We start from the raw sequence: 26,152 nt of genomic DNA, 5'->3' as shown, positions 1-26,152 counted from the left end.
AAACTTATATAACTCCTTAAAAAATTCTTTAGTGCTTGCCCAAAGGTTTGCAATATACATATTTGATTAGTCAATCTACCTTCAAATACCAGGAAAGTGCATCACATGGCATGTCAGATGGCATTTAAATTGCTTTTATTATATAATACATGGAAATGAAACTAAATTTGAGCTACAATTCTCTGCATTCCAGTCTATTCTCATTAATTCAGACTGACAACTCACTTTGCCTCCCTTTACTCTTTGAGTCTGAAATATAGGAAATGTTCTGTGTCTTGATTTGAGTGAGAGTTACACAGGTGAATACATGTGTAAAAATTAATTGTGTCCTTTATTATATATATGTTACACATCAATTTTTAGAACGTGATACACAGCATAAGACACCATCAATGTTCTCCCCACAGGCAGTACCACATTACAGAAAATATGGATGGAGCATATTTTGAAGGTTGTCTGGGCTCCTTGTGTCAACACTCAGAGCTCAAGAGTCTGAAGTCTCTGCTGATCAGTTATCATCACTCCAGTCCTAGAATGCCTTTGTTGTTCCAGCCAACCCACTTATAGATATCGTCTACTGTTCAAAAAAGCCAGACTCAGACCAAGAAAGAGGTATCTTGCCAATGAAACAATAACTTACAGCCCACATGGCAGCTGGGGGATGGTAGTGGGTATTTCGTATCCTAGTCAGAAAGAATTCCATCTTAATAATGATGGGAAATCTCAGCAAACTGAGAATCATCCACATTCACTTATTCATCAAGCATTTATTCCATGCTCATTATGTGCCAGACTCTATGCAGGAATACACAGTCATTATTCCAAGGATATCATTATATTTGGGAATAAACAAGCAATTACAATGTACCAACCCAGTAAGTGTGAGAGAGGGAATTGCAAGTTCTTTCAGTTGCTTAACTAAAAAATCTAGGAATCCTGTGAAGGGGTACAAAGAATTGTTTAGTACTGGCAGAAATATTCTATATTTCTGTATTTAATGGTAGTTTCACAGATGTAAAACTAGTGAAAGTTCATCTAGTTGAACACTGTAAATGAATGAAGTTTATTAATAAGTCGATTAAAGTTTAACTTAATTAGTCCTTTCTCTCATCCCGAGCTTATATGTGTGATCCACCCAACATCTAAAAACCAGCCCATTCCATCCACTCTTGCCCATCACTACCACTTTTGTCCCCACCACCACCACATGTGGCCTGATGACCGTGGTAGCCTCCTGACTAGTCTTCTAATTCTGTTCTCCTGACATAAAACCCATTCTCCACATCTGTTCTTATAATGTAAATCTAGATCTTATTTCTTTGTTTGAAACTCTCAAATAGTTTCTAATCACAAATCACACATAGAATAAAACTCAAATTCCTTACCAAGACCTCCAAGATGCTACATCAGGAACTTTAAACCTTTTTGGTCTGAGGACCAAAAGTTACACTCCTAAAGATTAATGAGAAACACCAAAAGCTGAGATAGAGCTACTGACATTTATCACATTACAAATTAAATATGAGATATTTTTATGTCTCTTTTAAAATAACTGTTAATGGTTGCTCTAGAATTTATATTATATTCAAAAAATATTATACCACTTCACATGGCATGCAAGGAAAATTCCTCTCTCCTTTTTGCTATTGTTTCATACATTTTACTCCTCTATGTTTTCCATAAATAAACACATTACAACTTGATTTAGACAATAAGTTATCTTTCAGAGCAATGTAAAGTGAAGAAAAAGAACTTGATACTTATGTTCACTAATGTCATTTCTTTTTTTTTAAAGATTTATTTATTTATGAGAGAGAGAGAGGAGAGAGAGAGAGAGAGAGAGAGAGGTAGAGACACAGGAGGAGGGAGAAGCAGACTCCATGCTGGAGCCCGACGTGGGACTCCATCCTGGGACTCCAGGATCGTGCCCTGGGCCAAAGGCAGGCGCTAAACTGCTGAGCCACCCAGGGATCCCCGCTAATGCCATTTCTAGTGCTTTTCATTTCTTCACAGAGAGCCAAGTTTTTACCTGGAATCAGATTCTTCTGCTTAAGGAACTTCCAGTAACATTTTTTATAAAACAGATTCACAGGTAATGAATTCTCTCAGGCTTTATTTGTCTGAAAAAGTCCTTAATTCTTTTTTATTTTTGAATGATAATGTCTGCTGGGTATAGAATTCTGGGATGACATTTGTTTTCAGTGCTTTAGATATAATTTCATTGTCTTCTGCCCTATGGAATTCTGATAAGGAGACTCTTTTAATTTTTATCTTTGTTTCACTTTATGTAATGTATCTTTTTACTCTTATACTACACTTAAGATTTTCTCTTCATCTTTGGTTTTCAGAAGCTTGAGTACAATGTGTCTACATTTTCTACATTTTCGTTTTTTGATTGATTTTGTTTTGTATTCCTACTTGGTGTTCCCTAAGTTTCTTAGATCTATAATTTGCCATCCTTTGTTAATTTTAGAAAATTCTCAGCCATATATTTCGAGTATCTCCAATTTCATTGATTCTTTTCTTTTCTTTTCTTTTTTTTAAGATTTTGTTTATTTATCCATAGAGACACAGAGAGAGAGGCAGAGACACAGGCAGAGGGAGAAGCAGGCCCCCTACAGGAAGCCTGACGTGGGACTCCATCCCAGGTCTCCAGGATCACACCCCAGGCTGCAGGCGGTGCTAAACCGCTGTGCCACTGGGGCTGCCCCATTGATTCTTTTCTAAACTCTATTGATTCTACTGATAAACTTATCAAAGGTATTCTCTGTTTTTCATCTGCAGCATTTCCATGTGATTGTTTCTTATAGTTTCCATTTCTCTTGGGAAGTTCATCATATGATATTGTACATTGTCAATTTTTTCTACTGGAAACTTTATTTTTTTTACAGATTTCATTTATTCATGAGAGACACAGAGAGAGAGACAGAAACACAGGCAGAGGGAGAAGCAGGCTCCATGCAGGGAGCCTGATGTGGGACTTGATCCTGGGACTCCAGGATCACACCCTGAGTGGAAGGCAGAGGCCCAACCACTGAGCCACCCAGGCATACCTCTACTGGAACCTTTAACATATTAATCATATTAATGTTAAATCCCTTTTGATAGTTTCAACTGAAGGACCTGGTTTAGGCTTCATGCCTTTCCCACAGAGGTTGTTGTTCCCTTCTTCCAGGCATGCACAACAAAGGAGCTTTGCCCTGGACTCTAATTCTGCCGTCTTTCTCATGAGTACCCACTGAGGTCTATGAAAAAGACCCTGTGAGTAGGTGTCAAGTCTTCATTCAGAGGCTCCCAGGCTTTCTATACTTCCATATTAGCTATCCCTAGCCTTTATCCCATTTATTAAAAATTTTATCTGTCATTTTTCTTATCAGCTTGTATGGTTTATGTACCATCTCTCATTGGAGGCACCTGTCTTTCCTTAGATTTCAGATAATTTCATTGTCCCAATTCCTCACGCATTTGAGGGATTCAAGAAAAAATGTGTGTAGCCTCTGGAAAACTTTCATAGGTTCATGAGATAATGAAGTGAAAAATACAAATAATCCTAAGTATTATTATAAAAATCACTTTAATGTGGTGGGCTCTCTGAATGGCTTTGGGCATTCTGTGTAGTCTTTGACGCTTGATATCCTCCATGGTGCAATCTCACCCACCTTTCTGACATTATCACCAAACACAATCACAGTGCAGTGTACTTTCTGCACTACAGCCAGTCATGCTGGTTTTTTCATTCTGCCTGCACATCAAGCTCTCTGATGATCTAGATATTTGGCCTTCACTATTTACCCCATATAAAATGATGTCCTTTGCATCTTTGAAGGACTGACTGCTTGTTATTATCCAAATTTCACCCTGAAAGGATCTTCTCAAAGAGATTTTCCATGATCACCTCAGTCTAAAGAACCTTTATACACATATCCACTTTAAGACATTTTATATCATATAACACTATTTTCTTCTTTCAAAAATTATTTGGATTCTCCATATTTTTAATTTGCTAATTTTATATCTTTCTCTAAAATTTTGGTGTGTTTGCTACAATATCTAGAGTAACTAGAACAGCCTCTGTTGTATAGTAGCAACTCTTCAAAATGTATGTGAATAAAATGTCTTAGATTAATTTATTGACCAAGTAGTATCATCATTATCAAGCTAATTCTGTCTTTTAAAATCATTAAAAACAGGAAACAACTCCCAATGGGTTGTTTCACTAGCCAGGTATAGTTAGTATATAGTTGGAAATGTTCTTTGAACTGAGTTGTTTTTTAATCTAGGCCCAGTTGAACTCACTTCAGAGACAGGCTTAGCCACCAGAGACATGGAAGCATGGCTGAGAATCTAAAATATGATTTCAACACATGATAAAGTGAGGCTGTTTCAACAGCGTGGGAGGTGCTATTCCCTAAACAGCCAACACTGGTTTTTCTATATCACACTACCTGGCAAATCATTGTTTTCTTTTCAATAATCTTTGGCTTACCATCCTTAGGCAATGTGAAAAACTAAAAGGGAAACTTTGAGCCAGGAGGCTGGTGGAAATCCCCTGGTTTGCAACTGTGCTCTAACTGGATCCCCAAAATGATATTTTAACAAATAAAGATGTCAGGAGTGAATATAGACTCCAGAACTGGGGAAGAAAAAAAAACATGATTAGGTGTCTGATTAATCTCATGATGCTTTTTCCCCTTATGGAAGACTATGGAAAATTAAAAAAGAAAAAGAAAAAGAAAAAGAAGAAGAAGGAGCAGAGCTCTTCTTAAATGTGATTTTTGTCAATAAATTAAAGGCTGATAATTTGTTTTTCAAAAATTGGAATGGAAGCTTTAGAAATAAACTCATATTCAACTCTCCTAATGTAATTGATCACTTTTTCCTCATCTGTCTGATTTCAAATGTATGTTACCAAGTGGCTGAGTCTTTCTTTTAAGGTGTTGATTAGGGCACATAAAGAAGGGTGATTAAAAAGAAAAAACAAAGGAAGTGATCCATGCCTGCCTTCACTGGTCTAAAAAGTCCTCAGCTCAAGTCCTAGAGAAAGGACATAATATGTTAGGGAATGAATATGGGGCCAAAATCTAACTAATTCTTATTTATTTATTTATTTATTTATTTATTTATTTATTTATTTATTCATTTATTATTTCATGCATGCATGCATATTAAGTAATCCAATATACTTAACATTGAGACAAGTGCTGTGCTAAGTGATCAATGGTGAGCAAGACAGAGTTTCTTCCTAATAGGCTTCAGAATGTAGGAAGCAAATGAGGATATAATTATATATGCAGGATACTATAAAATGTAAAATGGAATATGCTAGGAGGAAAATTAATAATTGGACATATAAGATTATAACTCAGAAGAGAGGGGCACCTGGATGGCTCAGTGGTTGAGCCTCTCTGCCCTTGGCTCAGGTCATGATCCCAGGGTTCTAGGATCAAGTTCTGCATTGGGCTTCCCAGGGATCCTGCTTCTCACTCTGCCTATGATTCTGCCTCCCTCGCTGTGTCTCTCATGAATAAATAAATAAAATCTTAAAAAAAAAAACTCAGAGGAGAGATCAATAGTGGAGATGAAAATTGGTGGGAATCAACATACAGGTGTTTTCTTAAGGCTGTGACGAACAGACTGCTGACCTAAGGTGACAGAATAAGTACAAGACACAAGGAACAAAAGAACACTGATTTATAGTGTGGTTCAGAGGTGAAGAAGCCAGCAAATAGGGTTAATTTAAAAACATAGGAGAACAATCAGGAAAGGGCCATACCACAGAAACTAAGACAGAGGGTTCAAGGAATGGATATTAATGTTAAACAGTATAGAAAGGTCCAATAAAATGAATACCTAAAATGGGTGTTGAATGAGACAATGTGGAGGTCACTAGTGACCTAAATAAGATCACTTTTTTTGGTGCAATAGAAGCAGAAACCAAATCAAAGCAAGTTGAAGAATAATGGGAATTATCTGGGCCAAGTTGAACTGAACACATATCTAATTCACTTCCTTTCAAAACTTTAGTAAGACAACAACAGGGTTGTTTTTTAAAATATGCAAGCCTAGAAGGATGGAGAGAACTGGAGAAAAGATAACAGCAACACAATTTGGAAGCTTGAAAGCGAGAGATGAGTGGCAACTGGCTTAGCAGATGCAGGAAAATTGAATTGCAAGCTACTCATGAGAAAATCTGAGCACAAACCAACTGACACTGCAGAGTCCTCAACAAACACAGGAATTAGCAATAGCTAGTAACTTTAGAACTAAAGGATTTGGGAAGTTTACTAAAACAAAAAAGACTGGGTCAAAGTTTGAAAAGCAAATGCCTAGATTCTCTCCATTTTACCTTGTTGAGTAACTATCCTTCTGCTCCTCTATAGAAGTCTAGAGGATTTTTCTGTATAGAAAATAAAACAGAAGTTCTCTGGATTAGTTGAGAAAACCAGTGCTTCATGAACACAAGACAGATTAAATGACCATATGCATATTCAGGGGCACCTGGCTGACTCAATCAGTTAAGCATCAGACTCATGACTCTGGGTCAGGTCATGATCTCATGGGTGTAAGACTGAGCCCAGTCACACTCTCTCTCTCTCTCTCTCTCTCTCTCTCTCTGTTTCTTTCTCTCTCTCAAATAAATAACCAAATAACCATATGCATATTCAATGCTGAATGAAGAGATTCCCTATCTCTCTTTTCTTTCTTGGCTCCAAGATCACAGGGAAGAACCTACTCCTTGAGACTCTTCCCAAGGGAACCTGGTCAAGTCAAGGGAAAGAAGACCTAAAGATACTTACATTGAAGATTCATGCAAAAATAACCCACCAGGATGCCCTGAAGTACAGTTCAAAGTTGACAAGTGTAACCATGCTTTCAGGGGTATCCAGTTGGTCAGTGTCCCCAACTCTCAATCATAAGCATATGGTCAACATATATGGAAGACAGAGACCATTAAAATATATAGGGGAAAAAAGCAACTTGAAGGAAATGGACACTACACAGAAAGTAAACTTCAAAAAATTACCATTTTTAATACCCTCCAAATGATAAAAATAAAATGTGTGTGTATATATATATATGAACATATATATGTATTCATAACAAAACAAAATGCTCTTAAAAATTAAATACATGTTAATAAAAATTTAAATATTATGCAGAATTGGAAGACATAATTAAGGGAATCTCTCAGAAAAAAATAGCAAAAATATATATACAGAGGAAAAACAGAAGAGGAAAAAACAAGAAAACTAAGAAAAAATCCAGGAAGTCCAACTTCCAAGAAATAGGAGTGCCATAGATGAAAGAAAGGAGTAGAAATCTTCAACAAAATAACTCAAGATTTCCTGAAGGACATTAGTAATTAAATTGAAAGACTCACTGAATGCCAATATTAAAAGATTAAATAAACACATCACTGGGGATAAAGAATCTCTGCATTTTCATAAAGAACAGGAAAAAAAATAATAGGTAAGAAGCAAAGCATTAGAAATCAGAATGACTTTGAACTTCTCAAAGTAGCACCAGAAGCAAGAAAAATTGTTTTCAACCTAGAATTCTGCACTCAGTTAAGCTAGGAGTCAAGAGTGTGAATAGGAAGGTCACAATTAAATATGCACATCCTCCAAGAAAGGTACCTTCTGTATAAGCCTTCTTCGAAAGCTACCAAAGGATAAGTTCCATCAAAATTGAGAAAATAAACTAAGAGAGGACTCAATCACAGGAGAGAGACTAAGGAAAGAATCCTGGGATGTCAGGGATGGGAGATTCCAGGGTGACAGCCAAGCACCAAACAAAGAAATCTGTGAGTACAGATTTGTTCAGTGTGACTATGGAAACAGAAATCCTAAGGCTGCCATTACCAAGATACCCACTGCCAGTTTATCCTGAACGAAAGATGGAATGCCCCAGATTCTTAACTGTACTTGGCCAGTGTAAGCAATGTTCTGACGAGTTCCTGCTCCCCTCTGTCCTTGACACATGGATCAGCTGAGGACTTTTCACCATACAAAATAATTCTGCTTTGACATACTCCTTGAAGGGAGGTCATGGTTCACTTAAAAGCAGAATATACAGAGCAGCCCAAATCTGTTGACCATATTTCTACTGATACTAGAATCTGTGCCAATGCTCCAATGTGGGGAGCCCTGTTTTCCTGGCTCTCTGCTAACCTTGTTCACTTATTTTACAGAAGGGAATCTTATAAATTTTTAAGAAAATTAAAGCCAGGTTATGACCCAGAAATGCTATTGGGCCTCTCTTTCCTGAGCCCTTCCTCTAAAAATGACAACATTGCCCTTTGCTCAAACAGCAAAGCTTATGTTTGCTTCGGAGTTTTTCAAAACCAAACGACAGGTTAATACACATTAAGTGTGATAAATATAAAAGACAATAAGTGGATAGTTAACACAAAAGTCATTATATGCTTACTTTGGGAGCAGGGACGGGAGAGAGGGGCCAGACTGAAGAAGGTCACACAAGAAGATTCTAAGATATGAAAGGTATAGCATTCTACTTCTCAAGTTAGAAAATGGGTATATGGGTGTTTATGTTATTTTTATTCTTTAAATGGTATGCATACACTTTATATACCTTTCCACATATGCAATATACATTTGAAAGTTTCAAAAATATTTTATCATGAAAAAAGCGAGAGGAAAATTGAGAACTGGAGCTATTACAGTTTGCTTATGAAAGGAAACCAAAAAATGAGGTAAGAGCTAGCAGAGAAGGTAGAGACAAGCAAAGATTTTATTCTAATGAGAGATTTGAAAGTATGTTTTCATGATGAAGGTTTTATCTAATAGATATTTTGGTGATGTCAGGAATAACAGGAGCACCAGAGAGGCAAAGACCATTTGTAAACTTATTGTCTATTGCTCCATAGCATAAACCCCCAACCACAGCCATTTGTTCTATTATATGTAATTTACTTGAAAATATTTTAACAGGTTTTGTAATATACAGGTGTAAGAGTATAAGTTAAATCTAATCTAGAATCTAAAGTCAGGTAGATTAAATCTGAAGAATACTAATCAGGTTAGTTAACACTTGAAAAACCCCAATAGAAGTCCATAACTGAAGAGTTCTACAGCAAGCGTGTGAAGTGTTTCTATGTAAAGTTACACCAAGGTTACATCAATCAGCCTAACAGATGCTAAAAGTAAATTTTTCATTGGTGAAGTGAATGGTATTCAAGATATGTAGTAGATTTCAAATGCTACAGAGGAGCTTTCACCCTTACAAAGGCAGGGTATAAGAATCCGGTAAGCCCAGGGGCCTGACAATGCTACCATAAGGATAGCATTCATATATTTATACATACATCGTGTATGTAAGATATCATGGCTGTTTCTGCTACCTGATACAATGAAGGTCAGTTAATCCTAACCATCAGGGCACACCATATTTGTCTTGGAGTGACTCTTTTGCTGAGGATATTGGCCAGAGAACCTAAAAAAGAAACAGCAACAGGCTTGTTTGTAAACATTCACACATGGGGCAGAAATTGGTTTGAGCCATGCTCTCAATAATGCCATACCACCTGATAGAAAAATGTATAAGTAAGTGAAGAGATATCCACTTCCCACTCAGCTCTTATTGTCAAAGGTTACCAACATTTACTGAATGGTCTTGATAAATGTCAATGAATACGTTAAGTTCATTTGTGATACTTATGCAGCTTACTCGCTGGATAAACCACACTCAGATTCAACTTTCTTTTTGGATTAAGACCTTTCTTTTACTGCCTCTTGCTTAAAATGTCCTGTCTTCTCTTGTACACCAAGCCCACTCATCTTAATACATTATAATTATATAAGTAATTAGATAATCCATACTGTAACAATTCCTGACAACTCAACTGTCTGCTCCTAAGTAGCAGAAACTTTATTGCTCAGTTTTCTTAACTGCAATAACATAATAACAAGAATCATCTCTATCTTTCACTCTTGTACTAACCATGTGCCAGGCACTGCTCAATATGTTTAATGCGTTAACCCCTATAATCTTCACAGTAGCTCTAAATGGCAGGTACCATCAACATCCACATTTTACAGAAGAGGAAACTAAGTTACAGAACAGTTAAGTAAGTTGTTTAAAGTCACTTGGCTGTCATTCAAACCAAGCCAATTGGGGACTGGAACTCAAACACTTAACCACTATTGTGAGACTTCTAACCTGCAGAACTGTAAGATAATAAATTTGTGCTGTTTTAATTCATGAATTTTTGTCATTTTTTTGTTATATCAGCAATATAAAACTAATACAACTTATATTCCCTCCACACCCATTCAAACCACAGGCACAATTCTTTGCATATACATATTTGCTAAATTTATTACAATTACCAAAAAGGATTTAAGATGTAGAAAACATAAAAATATAGTTATCATAAGGAAAAATTACATAAATGTGAACTTCAAAGAGGGAAGGACACAAATCACAGAGACCAGAGAGCTCGATTCTGGACCTCATTTCATCTAGAAGTGCCTGCATGACCTGCAGGCATGCTAATTTCTTTGGGCCACAGATCCTATGTCGAAGAATAACGGAGTTGGACCAAGTCATCTTGGACTTCTTTCAGGTATTAGAATGTCCCTCTAAATGTATTTTCTATTTATTTGGATCAAATAATAATGTGTCCAATATTTCTTTGAGGTAGTCAAAATATATCATCAAGAGCAGGGCTTATAATCAGATTCATGATGGAATGCACAAGTAAATACTCAAAGCTGACCTTAAAGGACCACTACCTAATATAAACCCAAGGTTTCCTCCCTCTACTTTAACTGATCCTGCTCAGTGGCTTGCCATTCATCACAGAAACTGATCACACAAACCACAAGGGCGTTGATCATATTTCTTGAGTCTATGCATTTGTATAACCTCATTGTCTCTATAGAGTGCACAGAATAAGAATTTCTGACAACATCTCTTTCTCTGCTGAAAAATAATAGACGTTTGTATAATACCAATGATACTGGTCTTCTGATGGCCAGCTTAGTGGTTTATAGTTTCCAATAGAATATGCTTTTATGTATTGTCTTTCAAACACTACTGTTACTGTAAAGTATAATGGGAGAGTGTGCTGGGGAGCAGGAAGGGGACAGAGAAGGGATAAGACAGAGGAAATAGAGGTTACAGTTGAGGGGGCTGGGAGATGCTTGAAGCTATTTGGACTTGTGTCCACAATTGACAAAACCATTTAAATTTTTGTGGGTTTTGCAGCTCCAGCTAGAATTCACTTGAGATAATGAAAAAAATCTATGAAAATTAGATTCAGAGAACTGAGCAAAACAATCATTATGTGCAGAAGACTGGAGTTCTCAGGACCAAACTCTGTTGCAAATGTTTGTGCAGACAATGTAGTTTGAGAAGGCTGTACCTTCTGCACAGCCATGGAGAGTAGTCAGTGATGAGCAAAACATCCAGACAAGGAAATCCCTGCAAAGTCACATGAAATTCTTTCCTTAGCAGTGAGATTATATCTAGTTTGAATTGTAGAAAACACAGCCAAGACATTTTTCTTGCTTTGAGTATCTTAGCCTAATGAGGGGATAAGGATATGGGAGGAGAGGAAAACATTATTAGAGACACAAACATTGTCAGGTGACCAGGCAGAAAAGAGACACAAGATATGTTAACAGAGGTTTCTGGGAATGGATCCTTTGAGTATCAAATGAAGCCAAAGTATAGGGCAGGAAGAAAAAGGAAAGAGTGACCAAGAAGAAGGGAGAAAACAAAAAGTGATCGAAATTTTGGAGAAAGAGAATAGAAGATACTAACGAGAAAATACAGAGAGGAAAGGAAGTAGGAAACACAGAAGATGGAGGCTTCTTTCTGTCCTTCCAAGGGTGGAGATTAGCACATTCCAAACCTGTCTTTAGAGTCTAACCCATCATTGCCTCCACTTTCTTTTCTTTCTCAGTTTTTCCCAGGCCACAGGGGAGGGGTGGGGGTGAGGAAGAGAAGCTGACAGAAGAGACCTCTACAGTTCCCTTCACTCCCATGTTAAGAGGGATACACAACTTGATCTTCTATCCCACCAAGACAGCAAAAAAATGAGGTTTACAACAAAAGGTACTGTTATAAGACAGCACGCAATGGGTCCCCTGAAAGGAAATCAGGGTGCTCTCAGAAAAGGCAAAAGAGAGTCAATGGAAAAAGGCAAAATATGTTGACAACAGAAATGATTTTTTGAGTCAGTTCTATCTTACACTGAACTCTAGCCACTCACAAGTTAGTGAGAGAGAACTGATAAGCAAGGATCCTAAAATAAATATTCAAAGGTCTGTTAAAAATGATTTTTTTAAAAAAATTTCCCCTGGTTTCATCTCACAGATCAAGACTATTAATAAAAGCTCAACACATTTTTCTTATGCTATATGTTCCTACAATAGATTCCCAGATTAACTGAACTCTTCTTAAAATTCCCATTAAAAACATAAAAACACTGATTTTTCATCCCTTGAAATTAGCTATACTTTTAGTCATTTTTGTAGCTTTTATATTTATGTTTTCCTGTGTTTTATACTATGCCTACTTTTAAAGAATTAGATATCCTAAATTTTTTCATGCAGAAACAGAGTGATGCTTTTTGCTTTTGGCTCATGACATTAATTTTTTAATCTGAAAAAAATTTCTTTCAACAGTTTTCTGCATGATAATGTTATTTAGATATTCCAAAATCTGTCATATTATATTGTTTTACATTTAAATTATACACAAATGCACTTACAAATGACTACATGACATATATATCTATGCTGACAGGTATATATTCAATATTTACTTATAGATAAATTTTGCCAGACTCTATGTGAAGTAGATGATTATCAAGATGATTGTTTTATAACTTCAAGATAATTGTATACTTATAAGGACTGATGTCTAGAAATGTTAAATGAAAAAAAAATAAGATGCACAATATACACAGTTTGACCTTATTAAATAAAAAGAAAACATAATTGTAGATGTGTACATTAGTCAGGAGCTGATTGGTTTTGCTGTGGTAACTAATTAACCCTGAAATCCTAGTAATTAAATACAACAAAGGCATGTTTTTCTCATAGTACATGAATCACACAGATGTGCAGGAAGAGAGAGCTCTAATCTCCACAATCATTGGAGACCCAGGCTGACAGAGGTTCCACCATTTTGAGTCTGCACTATTTGGAACAGGGGGTCTTCTCAATCCTTGCAAGAAAGGAAGAAAGCATAGAGAACTCATACTACTATTTTATCCATCAGCCCAGCTGACACATGTCACTTCTGCTTACAACATAAGCCTAAGCTATTCGTATGGCCTATCTGAGTTACAAAGGGACTGAAAATGGGAAGAGCACATGGGTATCAGTTAGCAGTAAGTGTTTCTGACACATTATCCAAAATGCGACCAAGAAATTTCAGAAGGAAAAACAATATTTAATGGGTATCTCTGAGAAGGGAAGTCAGATTAGGGAAAGAATGGACACAAATTCCACATTTTATATGATACACTTCCAAAATGTTTGTTTGTTTTTTTTAAATTTATTTTTAATGACAGAAAGAAATCTAAAACCGCAGCTTCTGGAAGAACCACTTATTCTTGCCAGTCTTGTACCTCTCCTCGAACTTGACCTTGGCCTCTCGTCAGGCCTTGCGTTTAAGAGCAGGGTCTCTGAAGACATCCTTGTTGACGACGGTTTTGTCCAAAGGGATATCCACAGAGTACCTTGTGGGCATGAGGTGATTGTAGTTATAAACTTTCACAAAAGACTTGATCTTTGACCTCTTGGCGATTTTCTTCTTGCCCATGGTAGCTGTCACTTTTCGGGGATAGCGGCCAATTCCGGCCACCAGAGCATGGCTGTAGGGATGGTCTGAGGTGCCATCATCAATGTTCTTTACGATGACTGCTTTGCGTCCGGAGTAGCGTCCAGCCAGGACCAGCACCACCTTCCCGGGTTTCATGAACTTGCCCATCTCAACACCAGCCACTCGAGCCTACAGCCAAAATGTTTGTATTTTAAAGATAAAAAGCTAGATTCACATTGGCTATTTTTTTTTTACATTGGCTATTAAATAAAATATTTTAGACACTATTAACGAGTTATTTTATGATAATCCAGTTCAAATGAAACTGGTAAATAAGTGGTTAAAAGACAATATACAAGGAGTTTCCATCAATGGCTCAGCTTCAAGAATGGGTCTAGTTTTCAGGGATCCGCCAGGATCATCATAGATGATCTATGATCATAGATGATTTAGTGGCTGTTGTTTGATCAATGGCTGAAATGATAGAGTGGAGAGCTTGCTGAATAAGTTCATGGATAAAGCTATGTTAACTAAAACTTTGAGAGCCGTGATTAAGATCCAAACTAACCTGTCAGAAGTGAGCTATGGCCAAGTGTGAGGTGTGAGTGTACTTGGGAGTGAAGAATGGATCTCTGAAAACAGCAAGGGTCAGACAAAAGTACTTTAGTGCCTCTGGATTCAGTGTAAATCACATGCCAGATGAATGTCTGGAATAAGTGGGGTTACCCCAAGAAGTGTGGCACTACTACAGCATTTCAAATGTTAAGAGAAGACAAGATTGAAAAGACAGGAACATTCAGGGCTTGCTGTATTCTAGATCATTCATTATGAAATAATATATATTTGCTAAATATGATGGACTATGTCAGTCCATGTACTATGGAGGCAAATAAGGCAGTCATTAATCATGGTCCTCAGGGAGTTTGGAGACTAGCTAATTTCTTTACATTCTTCTCGTTCTTGGTACCTAGCTTGATTATTCTCTTAAGGTGCTGTTTTTCGGGATCCCTGGGTGGCGCAGCGGTTTGGCGCCTGCCTTTGGCCCAGGGCGCGATCCCGGAGACCCAGGATGGAATCCCACATGGCGCTCCCGGTGCATGGAGCCTGCTTCTCCTTCTGCCTGTGTCTCTGCCTCTCTCTCTCTCTGTGACTATCATAAATAAATAAAAATTTAAAAAAAAAGGTGCTGTTTTTCAAAGTGTGGCCCAGGACCCAGCAGCAACAGACTCTCCTGGGAGCTGATAAGAAATGAAGACTCTGAAGCCCAATTTAAGGCCCACTGAATCAAAATCTGCTTTTCAAACAAGGTTTTCCCACATGGTACATATGAACATTCAAACCTGGGAACAAAGGACTAAGCTCTCTCTACCTACCCTATGAAGGAGAAGAACTCCTTACTTGTTCTGTCTTCTCATCTGTGATGTTGTCTAAAATGAACAGACTAGAGAACAGAGAGGTAGAAGGGGCTGAGCAGATACACATAATGAAGAGATGAGCAAAGGGAGGAAATGCAAAGAGATGCAAAGAGAAAGAGGTGGGCAGGGTGATTCTGTGGGTGCATTTAAGGGGGTGCAAGAAGGGAGAGAGATGGAGGGCAGTTGTAAATAAATATGGAGAGAGATGGGGAAAACGAATCTGAGGAATAGCTGTGCACCATTCAATGACTGTCCATCAGCCATTTTTTGAGAGCCTTCAGAAAGATTTACATTTCTTTTTCACTGTCTTCAGGTATCTTTACTGGTGATTCTTCTATGTGAAACTAGGAGAGAAGGGGCCAGTGTGGACCTCAGCTTGAGATGAGTCACATATTTGTGGGCTTTCCTTGACCTTTTTTAGACTGTAGGGTGGGAAAAAAGTTAGAAAGTAACTCATAAAATACATTTTTAAAATAGCTTTCAGATTAGGAAAAACAATAAGAGAAACTCTTCTTGGCTCTTTTGCTCTTTTTGATGCTTGTTTGATTTCAGCTCACAGTTGGATATTTTTATGACAATAAAAACAAAGAATTTTGTTTTACTTTAAGGATAGTCTTTGACACTGCATTACCTATATGTGATCCTGTTTGACTTAGACATATTACTATGCATTTAACTTTAGCACAATTTCAGAGATCCTTGTAAGACTAGGTACGCTTTCTCTCTGGGATAGGTATTTAATTTACCCATGGAAAAAAGCCTTTATAACATACGTACACATACACACACATGCCCCACATATACCATTGATGAGAAGGGTGTTGAACTTCACCAAGATATGGTATAAGTACTCAATTTTTATAAGAGTTATTATCACTAATTGCTGGCATAGATATGACTAAAGTCCTTCAGATTAAAAATAGAGAAGGAGAGGGATAGAGTGAGGAAGGGAGGTTGCTGATCTGAGTGTTCTTTCCAATGACCTTATCAAGGTTATAATATTTCAAGTGTTTCACAGGTTATAATACAAACATAGTGAAGGCAAAAAAAAATTATGTTAGGTTGATTGCTACTCTCGAAGCTAACTATGTAAACCTCCAAGACACAGCACTGTGTCTTGTAGTAGACATTTAAATCCTCAGGCCATGCTTCACTGGCCCAGTGTTTTTTGGCTTGTGGTGTTAGCATATGAATTCTAATTACAGTTAATACATTAATCCTAGGTACTGATCTTCAATCCCTCAGCCACCAAATCCATTGTAGAAATTGGCCAAAAGTCAAGGCCAGGGAGTTTTAAGAGAAAATAAAATGCTGAGAGGTACAAATCCTGTTCCTTTTCTGCTTAAATGGTTTCTCATGGCTCTTGGGATTAAGGTCAAAATCTTTAGGATGAATTGCACAGTCCTATACAACCTGGCAGCTCCTTAGTTCATGCTATACCCACTTCTCCCTTAGCTTATCGCTCTTCAGCAGTACTGGCTTTCTCCCACCATGGGGGTCTTTGTTTAGATCACTGTCCCTTGCCTGCTGCCTTTCTAACTCTCCTTCATCCTTCAAGTTGCAGTGTAAACATCAAGTCCTCGGGAGAAGTCCACTTTCAACACTCAGAGCAGTTCCCTATGTTATGTGATCATGGAACTCTACCTTTCCCCTAATAACATATACCACAATTGCTGTTGTACTATTATATATGCAATTGTTCTTTCTGACTGCCTCCTCCTAGGCTTTAAGCTTCTTAATCCCAGGAGTGTGTCTGTCATATACAGACTCCAGAAATATTTGTTAACTGAATGAATTAAGAGATGAGTCAGTTCCATAAGCTTTACTTTACATCTTTATCTGTACTTTATACTTTCTCTGTACATCTCTAATAGCCCCTCTTACCAATATTATAATTTCTTAAACTGTCTCCTCCATTTAATTGTATGATCTTCAGGCAGAGAGTTTTGTCTGCTTCACGTATAGCTCAGGGCTTGGCCAAATAAGGTAGCTCAAAGATAAACTGCTTGCAGACACATAGGAGGAAAACACGGAGACAGAAGACTGATGACAAGAGGAAGGAAAAAAGGTAGGGATATGGCAAAAAAAGAAAAGGAAAACAACAAAGGGTAGAATTTCTAAGGTCTCAAAAGCTAGTCATTACCTAATTTTTAGGAAGTCCTTAAAATAAGTTAGATGAAATATAAATGCAAGAGAAAATTCATGATTAAAACCTTCCTTTGAAAAAATAAATAAATAAATAAAACCTTCCTTTGGAAGAAGAAAAGCCTTTTGCAATCCTTTTGGAGTGCATGCCAAACAAATGTGGCATGCTGACAGCATATTATAAATAATACTGATTAAAAAATTGTTTTTATAAAGACAAACAGAAGGCTAAAATTCCTGCTGGTAATATTCAAACCATTAATAATTTTGATTTCAGGTTAATACATTTTTGGGGGAAGAATAGAGGACTTCAGAGGGCATTTTAAGTAGTTAGAAACCAATGTATTACCACTGGTATTAATGATTCTTGAGAAAATTAATGATGTCACTTGCTTTGAACAATATGAGGACCAGCTGTAAGTGGTACAAAATTAAGACAAATGACTAACTGTTCACATGCAAAACTCAGACTTATTGAGGAGGACTTGCTAGGCAGCACCAGATTGTGAGACTAAATTATTAGCCCATTTTAATTGAAAGTGTGAAAAGACTTTGCACAAGTACCATTGCAAGATGGGCCTTAGCCAGTGGTCTTGTCCTAAGCTACAAGAACTTCACCCAAAGTGTTGATATGATGCCACAGCTTTCAACTGTACATTGCAGATATTCTATTGCTGACATTTTGTATTTTTATAAAACATGTTCAAAATGTGTTTGGCTGTACTCAATAAATGGTCCCCTTCAGAAAGTCTCCAACCCTCTTATATTTAATGGGGTTTTTAAAAAATTTTTACACTGTATGAAGAATGTTTCATTAATACACTTCTGTTGACAATCTTATGCTTTTTGGAGAGAAAATGGAAGCAATTAAACCTCCTAGTAAATGCTCCTTCACATTAAAAAAAAAAAAAGATGTTGGAATATCTTTGACAGAATCCAAAGTCAAGTCCAATAAATCTCCAAAATAAAATCAAATCCTATTAATTTTACTTCCAAAATACATTTTTAATTCACTCATTTCCCATTACCTGAGCTACTACAACAATCTTCTATCTGGATTTCCAGCTTGTATCCTTAGTTTCTTCAATCCATCCTCCACATGTCAGCCCAAGGGAACTTTTACAAAACAGATCTGACCTTATCTTCCTTTATTGATTTTCCTTACACTTAGGATAAAGCAAAACTTTTATCCCTAACTAAAATGTCTTTCCATCCTCTCTAAATTCATCTTGTATTACTCTCCCTCTATCTTATTTATATTTATTTTTATCTTAAAATTTAAGGTTTATTAACACCACACACACATTTACCCTGGTGTCCTCACTCATCTTGAGTCATTTACTCACAGTAATGTGGTACTTATCTAGGTAAGGCCCAGCTCCTGTGGGTTTAGAGATCAGCTGGAGGAGTTTAGATGCTATTTTCAATGAGAGGAGGAGGCATTAGAGGGTCTTAGTTAAGGTATGATCTGATCTGATTTATATTTTTAAAGAGTTCACTCTGGCTCTGTGTGAAGAATGAAATGTAAGGAAGCCAAATGGCAGCAGGTGAGAATCACTGTAACAGACAATAAAGTTTTTAAAACCCAATGCCAAGCTCAGAACTAAAGGGAGAGTGATACTTGGTTGTTGAATGAAATTAACAATGAAGAAGCAATAAACAGTAGCACCAAAGAATGAGTCAAAACCAGGGGTGACTTATAGCCCATAGAAATTCACTCCACATCCATTTGTGACCCTTTGAGTCAGAAATCAGAACCACTGACCACTCCTGCTCTGGATGTCAGCCAGTCATGTGCTCATATTTCAGACAGAGTGCATTTTATGATTAATCTTAATCCTCCTACCTTCCATAGACATAAATCATGTAAATGTTGTACTGGAGGAGGAGAAATGGTAAATGATCTCTCCAAACATCCCCTTTAAATTTCTCCTGATGAAAGCAAATTTCCAAACCCATACATTGAAGTGGAAGCTGAATGGTGGTAAACAAATACCCTACTTTTGCCTGTGAGATCTCAGAGGTGACCCCCTTGTCTGTCATCACTGAACAAAGGATATAACACAGACAAGATCTATACTCTCATTCTTGCCTCTACTTCCATCCAACTATAATCCAAAAGCCAGAAGTTGCCCAGGTTAAAATATTAGACTGTTGGTCCCTTCAACTTGAGTCCTCATGCACTTTCTTTTTCTTTTCTGCACCTCATTTGTTTCTCTCTTGACAGGGATGCCTCTCTCTGATTTGCAAATCTCCTTCCAGGGGCTGTCTAAATGGCAAGCTTCTTTGATCTATAGCCCAGTCAGAGGTAGGATCTGTATTTCCAACATCCAGCATAGGCTGCCTGCTTGTTGATATTAATCTTCTGCCTTTGCCAGGTATAGACAATAGGGGTTGGAGAGTGTTAATCTGAAGATTCACCAGACACCAAGCTATAAATCTGTCTTAGGGTAGGTAGACTTGTGGCATTTTCGATTTGCTCCTCTAAGAAGACTCTAGGCTCTATTTGATCCTCCATTGCCTTTGCCCTGAAATATTGAATTACTCACAACTTTGAAATTTAGTTTCTCCAGAGCATCTCACATCCAGCAAAGCTGAGAACAAAGGCAGCATCCATTCACTTCAGAAATTGAGTCAGAAAACCCAAGGGTAGACATTGTACTGATATGATATTTTGTTGTCTTGAGATGTTTTGCTTTCCAATAGAGTAAAGCAAGGGAGATGTTTCTCATTTTAGAGCCAAGTCCCTAATGAGCAATGCAGTATTGCTTATTACAGCTGGTTTCAGTATATATGGATGCTTTTTTAAAAAAATCAAAGTGAAAATTCTCAATTAGAACTCAAATTAAAGAATACTACCAGAGTACTGTGTACCAGTACATTTTCACCAAAACCAGTTATTAAGTAGCAAACCTGAAAAGTTTCCTTTATACAAATTATACCTGTCCCGGCTGGGCAGGTACACTTACAAAATTAAAGGCAGCATATTTTGTCCATAAGCACAAATGATTAATTATCTCCTGGAAAGGTGATTTCATATTTTTGTGTTGACTTTTGTTTCCCCTGAGATGAACTGGACTGTCAATGTGTGTGACTAGAGACTTAAAGATCATTTTTCCCTCTCTCTCTCTCTTTATCAAAGAAATCTTGGAGATTCTAAATAAATCACATCCCCTATTTCTACTTGTTCTGGCTTAAGGAAACACCTATCTTTTGATTCTGGTCCTATGAATAAGCTGGCAATTTAAGATACCTTCCCGTGCTACAGCTTTGTAATTAGGCAATTCTCACTGAAGAATTAAAGGAATTCTTTCCTGAATTTTTCTAGTTCCTTTTTACCCTTGGAATGATCCATATGTTGACATCACTAAAAGGGACACCCCAAAGTATATAGAAGGAAATGTTTTATTTCACATTCCAAGAAAGACATGGTCGTGGTAGGAAAGAGTGCCAAAATCAAAAGGGCAGCCTTCCACAGGAATGTGAAGTTCTGTAAGGGCACAAGCGACCTCTTCACAATCTGTCCTCCACTATGTGCTTTATATTGGAAGAATTCATCTAGAACTGCTCACTTTGCCCTCATCACTTGCTAGAGTTTTTTAACTAATGATTTGGGTCTCCCCCCCCTTTTTTTTTTGGTTTACCTATACATGAAGGAGTAGACCCTGAACACTCAATTCAATCTCAGCTGTAATATGCCTCATTTTTTGTGTGTGTGTTTCAATCTCCAGGCTAATTCTGTAAGTCATTTGTATTAAGGTAAGCCTAAGTGAGAATTTCATGAGTTTTATTTACATGGTATATTTACATTTTAACTCAAATTTGGGGCTCTAAAAAAGCATGAGAAATAGACTTTTCTATGCACATATGCACACACATAGTTTTATGACTCATTGCATCATGCCAAAATGGTCAGTCCCACCTTATTATATCAGCCCTGGAAATGAAGTCTGACTTTTTCTTTACTGATGAAAGCAGTACTCAAAAAAAGCCTTGTGACCTTGGGATTATAGTCTTATAAGAAATGAACTGTAAACCTATGCACAGAAGAGGCCAGCATCTTGTAAGCCAACAGCAAAGATTTGGGTTGCAATTTTTGCTACAGTGCACTTTGTTGAATAAAATTAGTTCAACATTCCACATCAAATACTCATGCAGATTTCAGCTCTTTTAAAAACTGGTAACCAAGAAACACAGCTTAAGAAATAAACCTCATATACAAAAATAACCTGGGAGGAAAGGAAAACAGTCACATGTTGTAAATATACTTTGATAGTACTGTAAATTGTGAAACAGATTAGTTGAATATCCAGAAACACACAAAACTGTCCTCTAAATTGTTCTTCTAATGTACCAGCTCCCCATTGACTCATTACCAAATTATTTGCCAGTAAATGAATTTTCTTTTCTTCAAATGCTTTTGGAGCTAGAAGGAGTTGGCACTGATGAAATGCTTTCTGAAAGGAGAAAGGTTATATCCACATGACCCTGTATTGACTGGTTATAAAGCTGAAAAATTCTGGTGAACCACAAGGAAGTTTCCTCTTTGTGTAAACCAGTGGTTATGAGCCATTTCTTTTGCAATACCCTCTTGACTATTCTGAAATACAATTCACAGATAATATAACACACCAACCTATCACTAAAATAAATAAATAAATATGCCCTAACTGAAATATAAAGGAGAAAAGTCACTTGTCATAATATATTACACATTTCAATATCTGCATGTTTGGATACTAAACTACAGCTCATGATAAAGGAGTCAGCTGATTTCATCTGTGCATAGGCACACAAAAGCCACAGGTACTCTCAATCCTTGGAACTAACAAAAATTGGACCTACATATTTCTCACACAATCCCTAAAGGGAGGTGCTTTTACATTAGCTATCACTACATCTTTATTTTTTTATACATTTATTTTTTTATTGGTGTTCAATTTGCCAACATATAGAATAACACCCAGTGCTCATCCCGTCAAGTGCCCACCTCAGTGCCTGTCACCCAGTCACCCCCACCCCCACCCACCTCCCCTTCCACCACCCCTAGTTCGTTTCCCAGAGTTAGGGGTCTTTCATGTTCTGTCTACCTTTCTGATATTTCCCACTACATCTTTAAATTGTTGGTTTGATAGTCCCTTTTTGATGTTATTGCTTTCTGGTTTAATTAATCATTGGATGAGCCACTGGTGAGATTTTGGAACCACAAACTTTTAAGGTTTTTTTCATCTCTGTTACTAAATATAATACTCTAAAATTATAATTCTAATGAACAGAGCTCAGAAACGTGCCCAATTTCCATAGCCTGCCCCATGATAACACCTATAAAGGAAAATAGCAAAAACCTAAGGATAAGAGAATAGAATAGTCCCTATTCTCCCTTCAGTTAGGTCTCTGAAACTCCAAAAGATGGCTTCCTTGTGATATCTGAGTTTGGAGAGCAGCTTGCTAGTGTTCAGAAACAGACAGTATCATTCTTGAGTTTCCATACTGAATTCCATTTATTACTATGGCCTAAAATATTTGAAATCTTCTGTATCTCACCTATGAAGCGGGGATTCAATGGTATAAATGCTCTCCCCTACTCTAAAAGGAAATAAGTTCTATTAGGTTTTACTAGGCTTAATACTACCTGAGAAAGAAGAAGAAATCATTTCCTTTGGGTGATTCTTAAGTTACCCCAGAATAAAGATCAGTTTTCATTTCTTTTCAGGTAAATCACATAGACAAAACAAAAAAAGTCAAAACACTCAAATATATCAACCATATATTTCCTTCTTAGCTGTAGACCTGTGATCAGATCCCATACTCAGTAAAGGAATCAATGTTATGTACATATATGTGTGTGTTTATCATGGTATGCCATACACATGATCCAGGTATTCAGGTTTTGAACAATTTGTTCTATTTTACTGCTCATTTACAAGAAGATACCTTCCTGTCTCTTGGATAATTTGCCTCCTAAAGAGAACAGATAATTTCCGGGTTTCTATAACTGGCCCTCAAGCAGTCAATAGCTCTCCTCATAATCACAAGAAAGCTGCCACACAGTTCCAAATATCATATGTGGATGAAACAAGATATAGCAAAAAAAAAAAAAAAAAAAAAGTGCCTCTTAATTAAAGAGTGAAATAGAACCTTCTGGAAAAGTTCTTTCTGAGAAGTCCTCTAGACAACCTATCCTCATTCTTTATTGACCAGTTCTAGATTTCATGCTTATTCCTAAAATTATTTCTGCGAGGAATTCCTGATTAGATCAAACAAATAAAGATTCACCCTTTGGCTGGAGAGAAGGTTCTCTTTCCTGAAGGAATTATCAGTGAAGGCGGAGTTCTAAAGAGTAAAAGGACTTTTTTTTTTCTTTTTTGGTAAGCATAGGAAAGAAGGCAAACAATATTGTTTGCTTCTAGGCTGCCCATCATTCTTCGTAGATAAAGAAACTGAGCCTCAAAGAGGTTAAGAAACTTGCTCAAGTTCACACAATTAAAAGTGGCAGAGCAACTTATCTGACTCCATAGTCCAGGATTAACTATTGTTTGATATCTCCTTTTAAATTAGAAGCTATAGGGATGCCTGGGTGGCTCAGTGGTTAAGCGTCTGTCTTCAGCTCAGGGCATGATCTTGGATGGAGTCCCACATCAGGCTCCCTGTATGGAGTCTGCTTCTCCCTCTGCCTGTGTCTCTGCCTCTCTCTCTCTCTCTCTCTCATGAATAAATAAAGTATAAATAAATAAATAAATAAATAAATAAATAAATAAATAAGAAGCTATAGTGAAACAATTAATGTAATCAATTTTCAATCCCCATGTCCATAATTACTCATAGTTCTGGCCTTCCTAATAGTTCAATGAGTATAAACATTATTATATCCTATCCTCAGACCTGGAAGTGGGCTGGAGTCATTACCAACATGACTAAATGTCCCTAGATGAATAAATTATAGAAAGAGCTTAAAACTAAAACAAGAGTCCCTTGACTCCCAGGCCAGGTTTCTCCCCATAGATAAACAAATTCCTTATCCAGGACACTAACCATTCTTCTATGAAGTTCATCCAAGTAACCTGCTCATGGCTCCCTGGTAAATAATAGGTTATGATATTAACCTGGATAGAAAGAAACTAATCTGATAAAGGAGAAGTGTGGTGTGGTTTTTCCATTACAATGGGACAAGTGAGAAGTTATGGATACAAATCACAGTCAAATCAGAGGGCTTTTAGATTCCAACCCCTAGTTACCCCAAGTCCTTCTTATAACCCATGCTATCTTGAAGAAGAAAGGAGTAAGGTATTCTATTCTACTTTGTCCATGGGACAAGATTTCTTATGACTCAATCTGTTGCTTAGTCAATCAAAAAAGCATCTTAGTCTGTTAGTCCCATGGAATGAGACAGAATGATGTTGTGGTGGGGGAGAAAGGGAAAACCTAGTCAGGAAAAACAAACCCTACATATCAACTGCTCCAAGTGTGGCCTGTAGTCCAATAACAAAAGTCTTAATTTCAGAGTGTTGATATAAGAGTATCCTAGCTGGCAGGTAAAGTACAACTTCTCTGTGAAAAGAGGGCCCCCCAAATCATTACTTTCTCTTCCCAAGTATCTATTTGACCCTTTCCAAAAGGTCACTGTGCAAGTCTAAAATCTATGATTTGCAGATGGAGATTGGCAGGGTGAACTGAACCACAAGGTCTGTCATTAAACAAAACACAAATGCACTCACCTCTGGTCACCAGTTCAGATTCAGGGCAGCCTACTCCTATGGCTGGAAGGTGAGAGGAACACTTTGGTAACTAAAATGAGTGGGGGATATAAGTTTGATGAGCTGATGACTCTCTAGACTTTCATTTGAGGTATTTGTAAGTTAGACTATTTGTACTGTTCAAAGATGGTATTTGTGTATTAGATATTTTGTGCTGTTACATTAAAGTATGCAGGGACTGATCTTAGGAAGCCACCATAAATCAGATCTTTACCTTCTATCCTTTTTCTTTGTTCAAAGAGGGGGACTTATAACCCATTTACAACACCTCTGCAAAAAATCTACCATGCTGCAGCTTAGCTGTCACTTCTTCAAAGCGACCTTCTTGAACCATTAATCTAAAGTAGCCATCCAACACTTTCTTCAAAGTCCTTGTCTCCAAATGATTTTCCCTTACATTTATGTTCTATTTCCCCACAACAGAGTATAAACTCTGTGAGAGCAGAGATCCAGTTAGGATGAGCTTCCTCTGCTGATCATAGAAAATCAAAACTAACAGTGGCTTAAACTAGATAAGAATGTATTTCTCTCTCACATACAGGAAGTCCAGAAGTAAGCATTCCAGGGCTGGTCAGGTGGCTACAAGATCTTCAAGGTGCTCAGACTCTTTCAATCTTTCAAATTTCTGCCTTTTTGCTTTCAGCTTCAGTCACTTCTGTGTTTCAACCAGTAGAAAGCATAACTAGGTGAAAAGAGGCAATGCCATCCCTTCCTTTAAATATATACCTGCATGTATCTCATTGGCCTATACTGAATCACATGGACATAATTTCTACAAGGGAGGCTGGGAAATGTAGTCTTTATTTCTGAACAGGCCCAAAACACCAGAGATTCTATTATTAAAGAAGAAGGGGGAAACTAATACCAGAGTGCAATTAGCAGTTGCAAACATACCTGTCTTATTTGTTGCTCTCTACCTAAGACCTGGCTAATGTTTGCCTATTAAAAAGGTCCAAAAAGCCATCTGATCACTGAAAATGAATGAATGAAAGCATTTCTTGGCTTATACAAAGACCTCCTATTGCTTGTAGGATGAAGACC

General features: G+C 37.2%; 1 protein-coding gene across 22 annotated transcripts in view; it reads right to left on the bottom strand.

Annotated features, from left to right (window-relative positions):
- The window catches only part of LOC100683963 (60S ribosomal protein L27-like), a 232,079-nt gene that overhangs the window by 183,297 nt on the left and 22,630 nt on the right, over positions 1 to 26,152 (bottom strand). The window contains exon 2 of one of the 22 annotated variants that reach the window (XM_038565921.1): positions 13,508 to 13,986. The exons of the other annotated variants lie outside the window; for them this stretch is intronic. Coding sequence (XP_038421849.1) covers positions 13,633 to 13,986 — 354 coding nt within the window. The 3' untranslated portion in view covers positions 13,508 to 13,632. Of the gene's footprint in view, positions 1 to 13,507; positions 13,987 to 26,152 lie in introns of those variants that run through there. 22 annotated transcript variants of the gene reach the window in all.

This window comes from Canis lupus, chromosome 20 (assembly GCF_011100685.1).
Source record: "Canis lupus familiaris isolate Mischka breed German Shepherd chromosome 20, alternate assembly UU_Cfam_GSD_1.0, whole genome shotgun sequence".
Taxonomy (NCBI): domain Eukaryota; kingdom Metazoa; phylum Chordata; class Mammalia; order Carnivora; family Canidae; genus Canis; species Canis lupus.
Note: the sequence above shows the minus strand (reverse complement) of the source record. Positions and strands in the feature narration are given on the sequence as shown.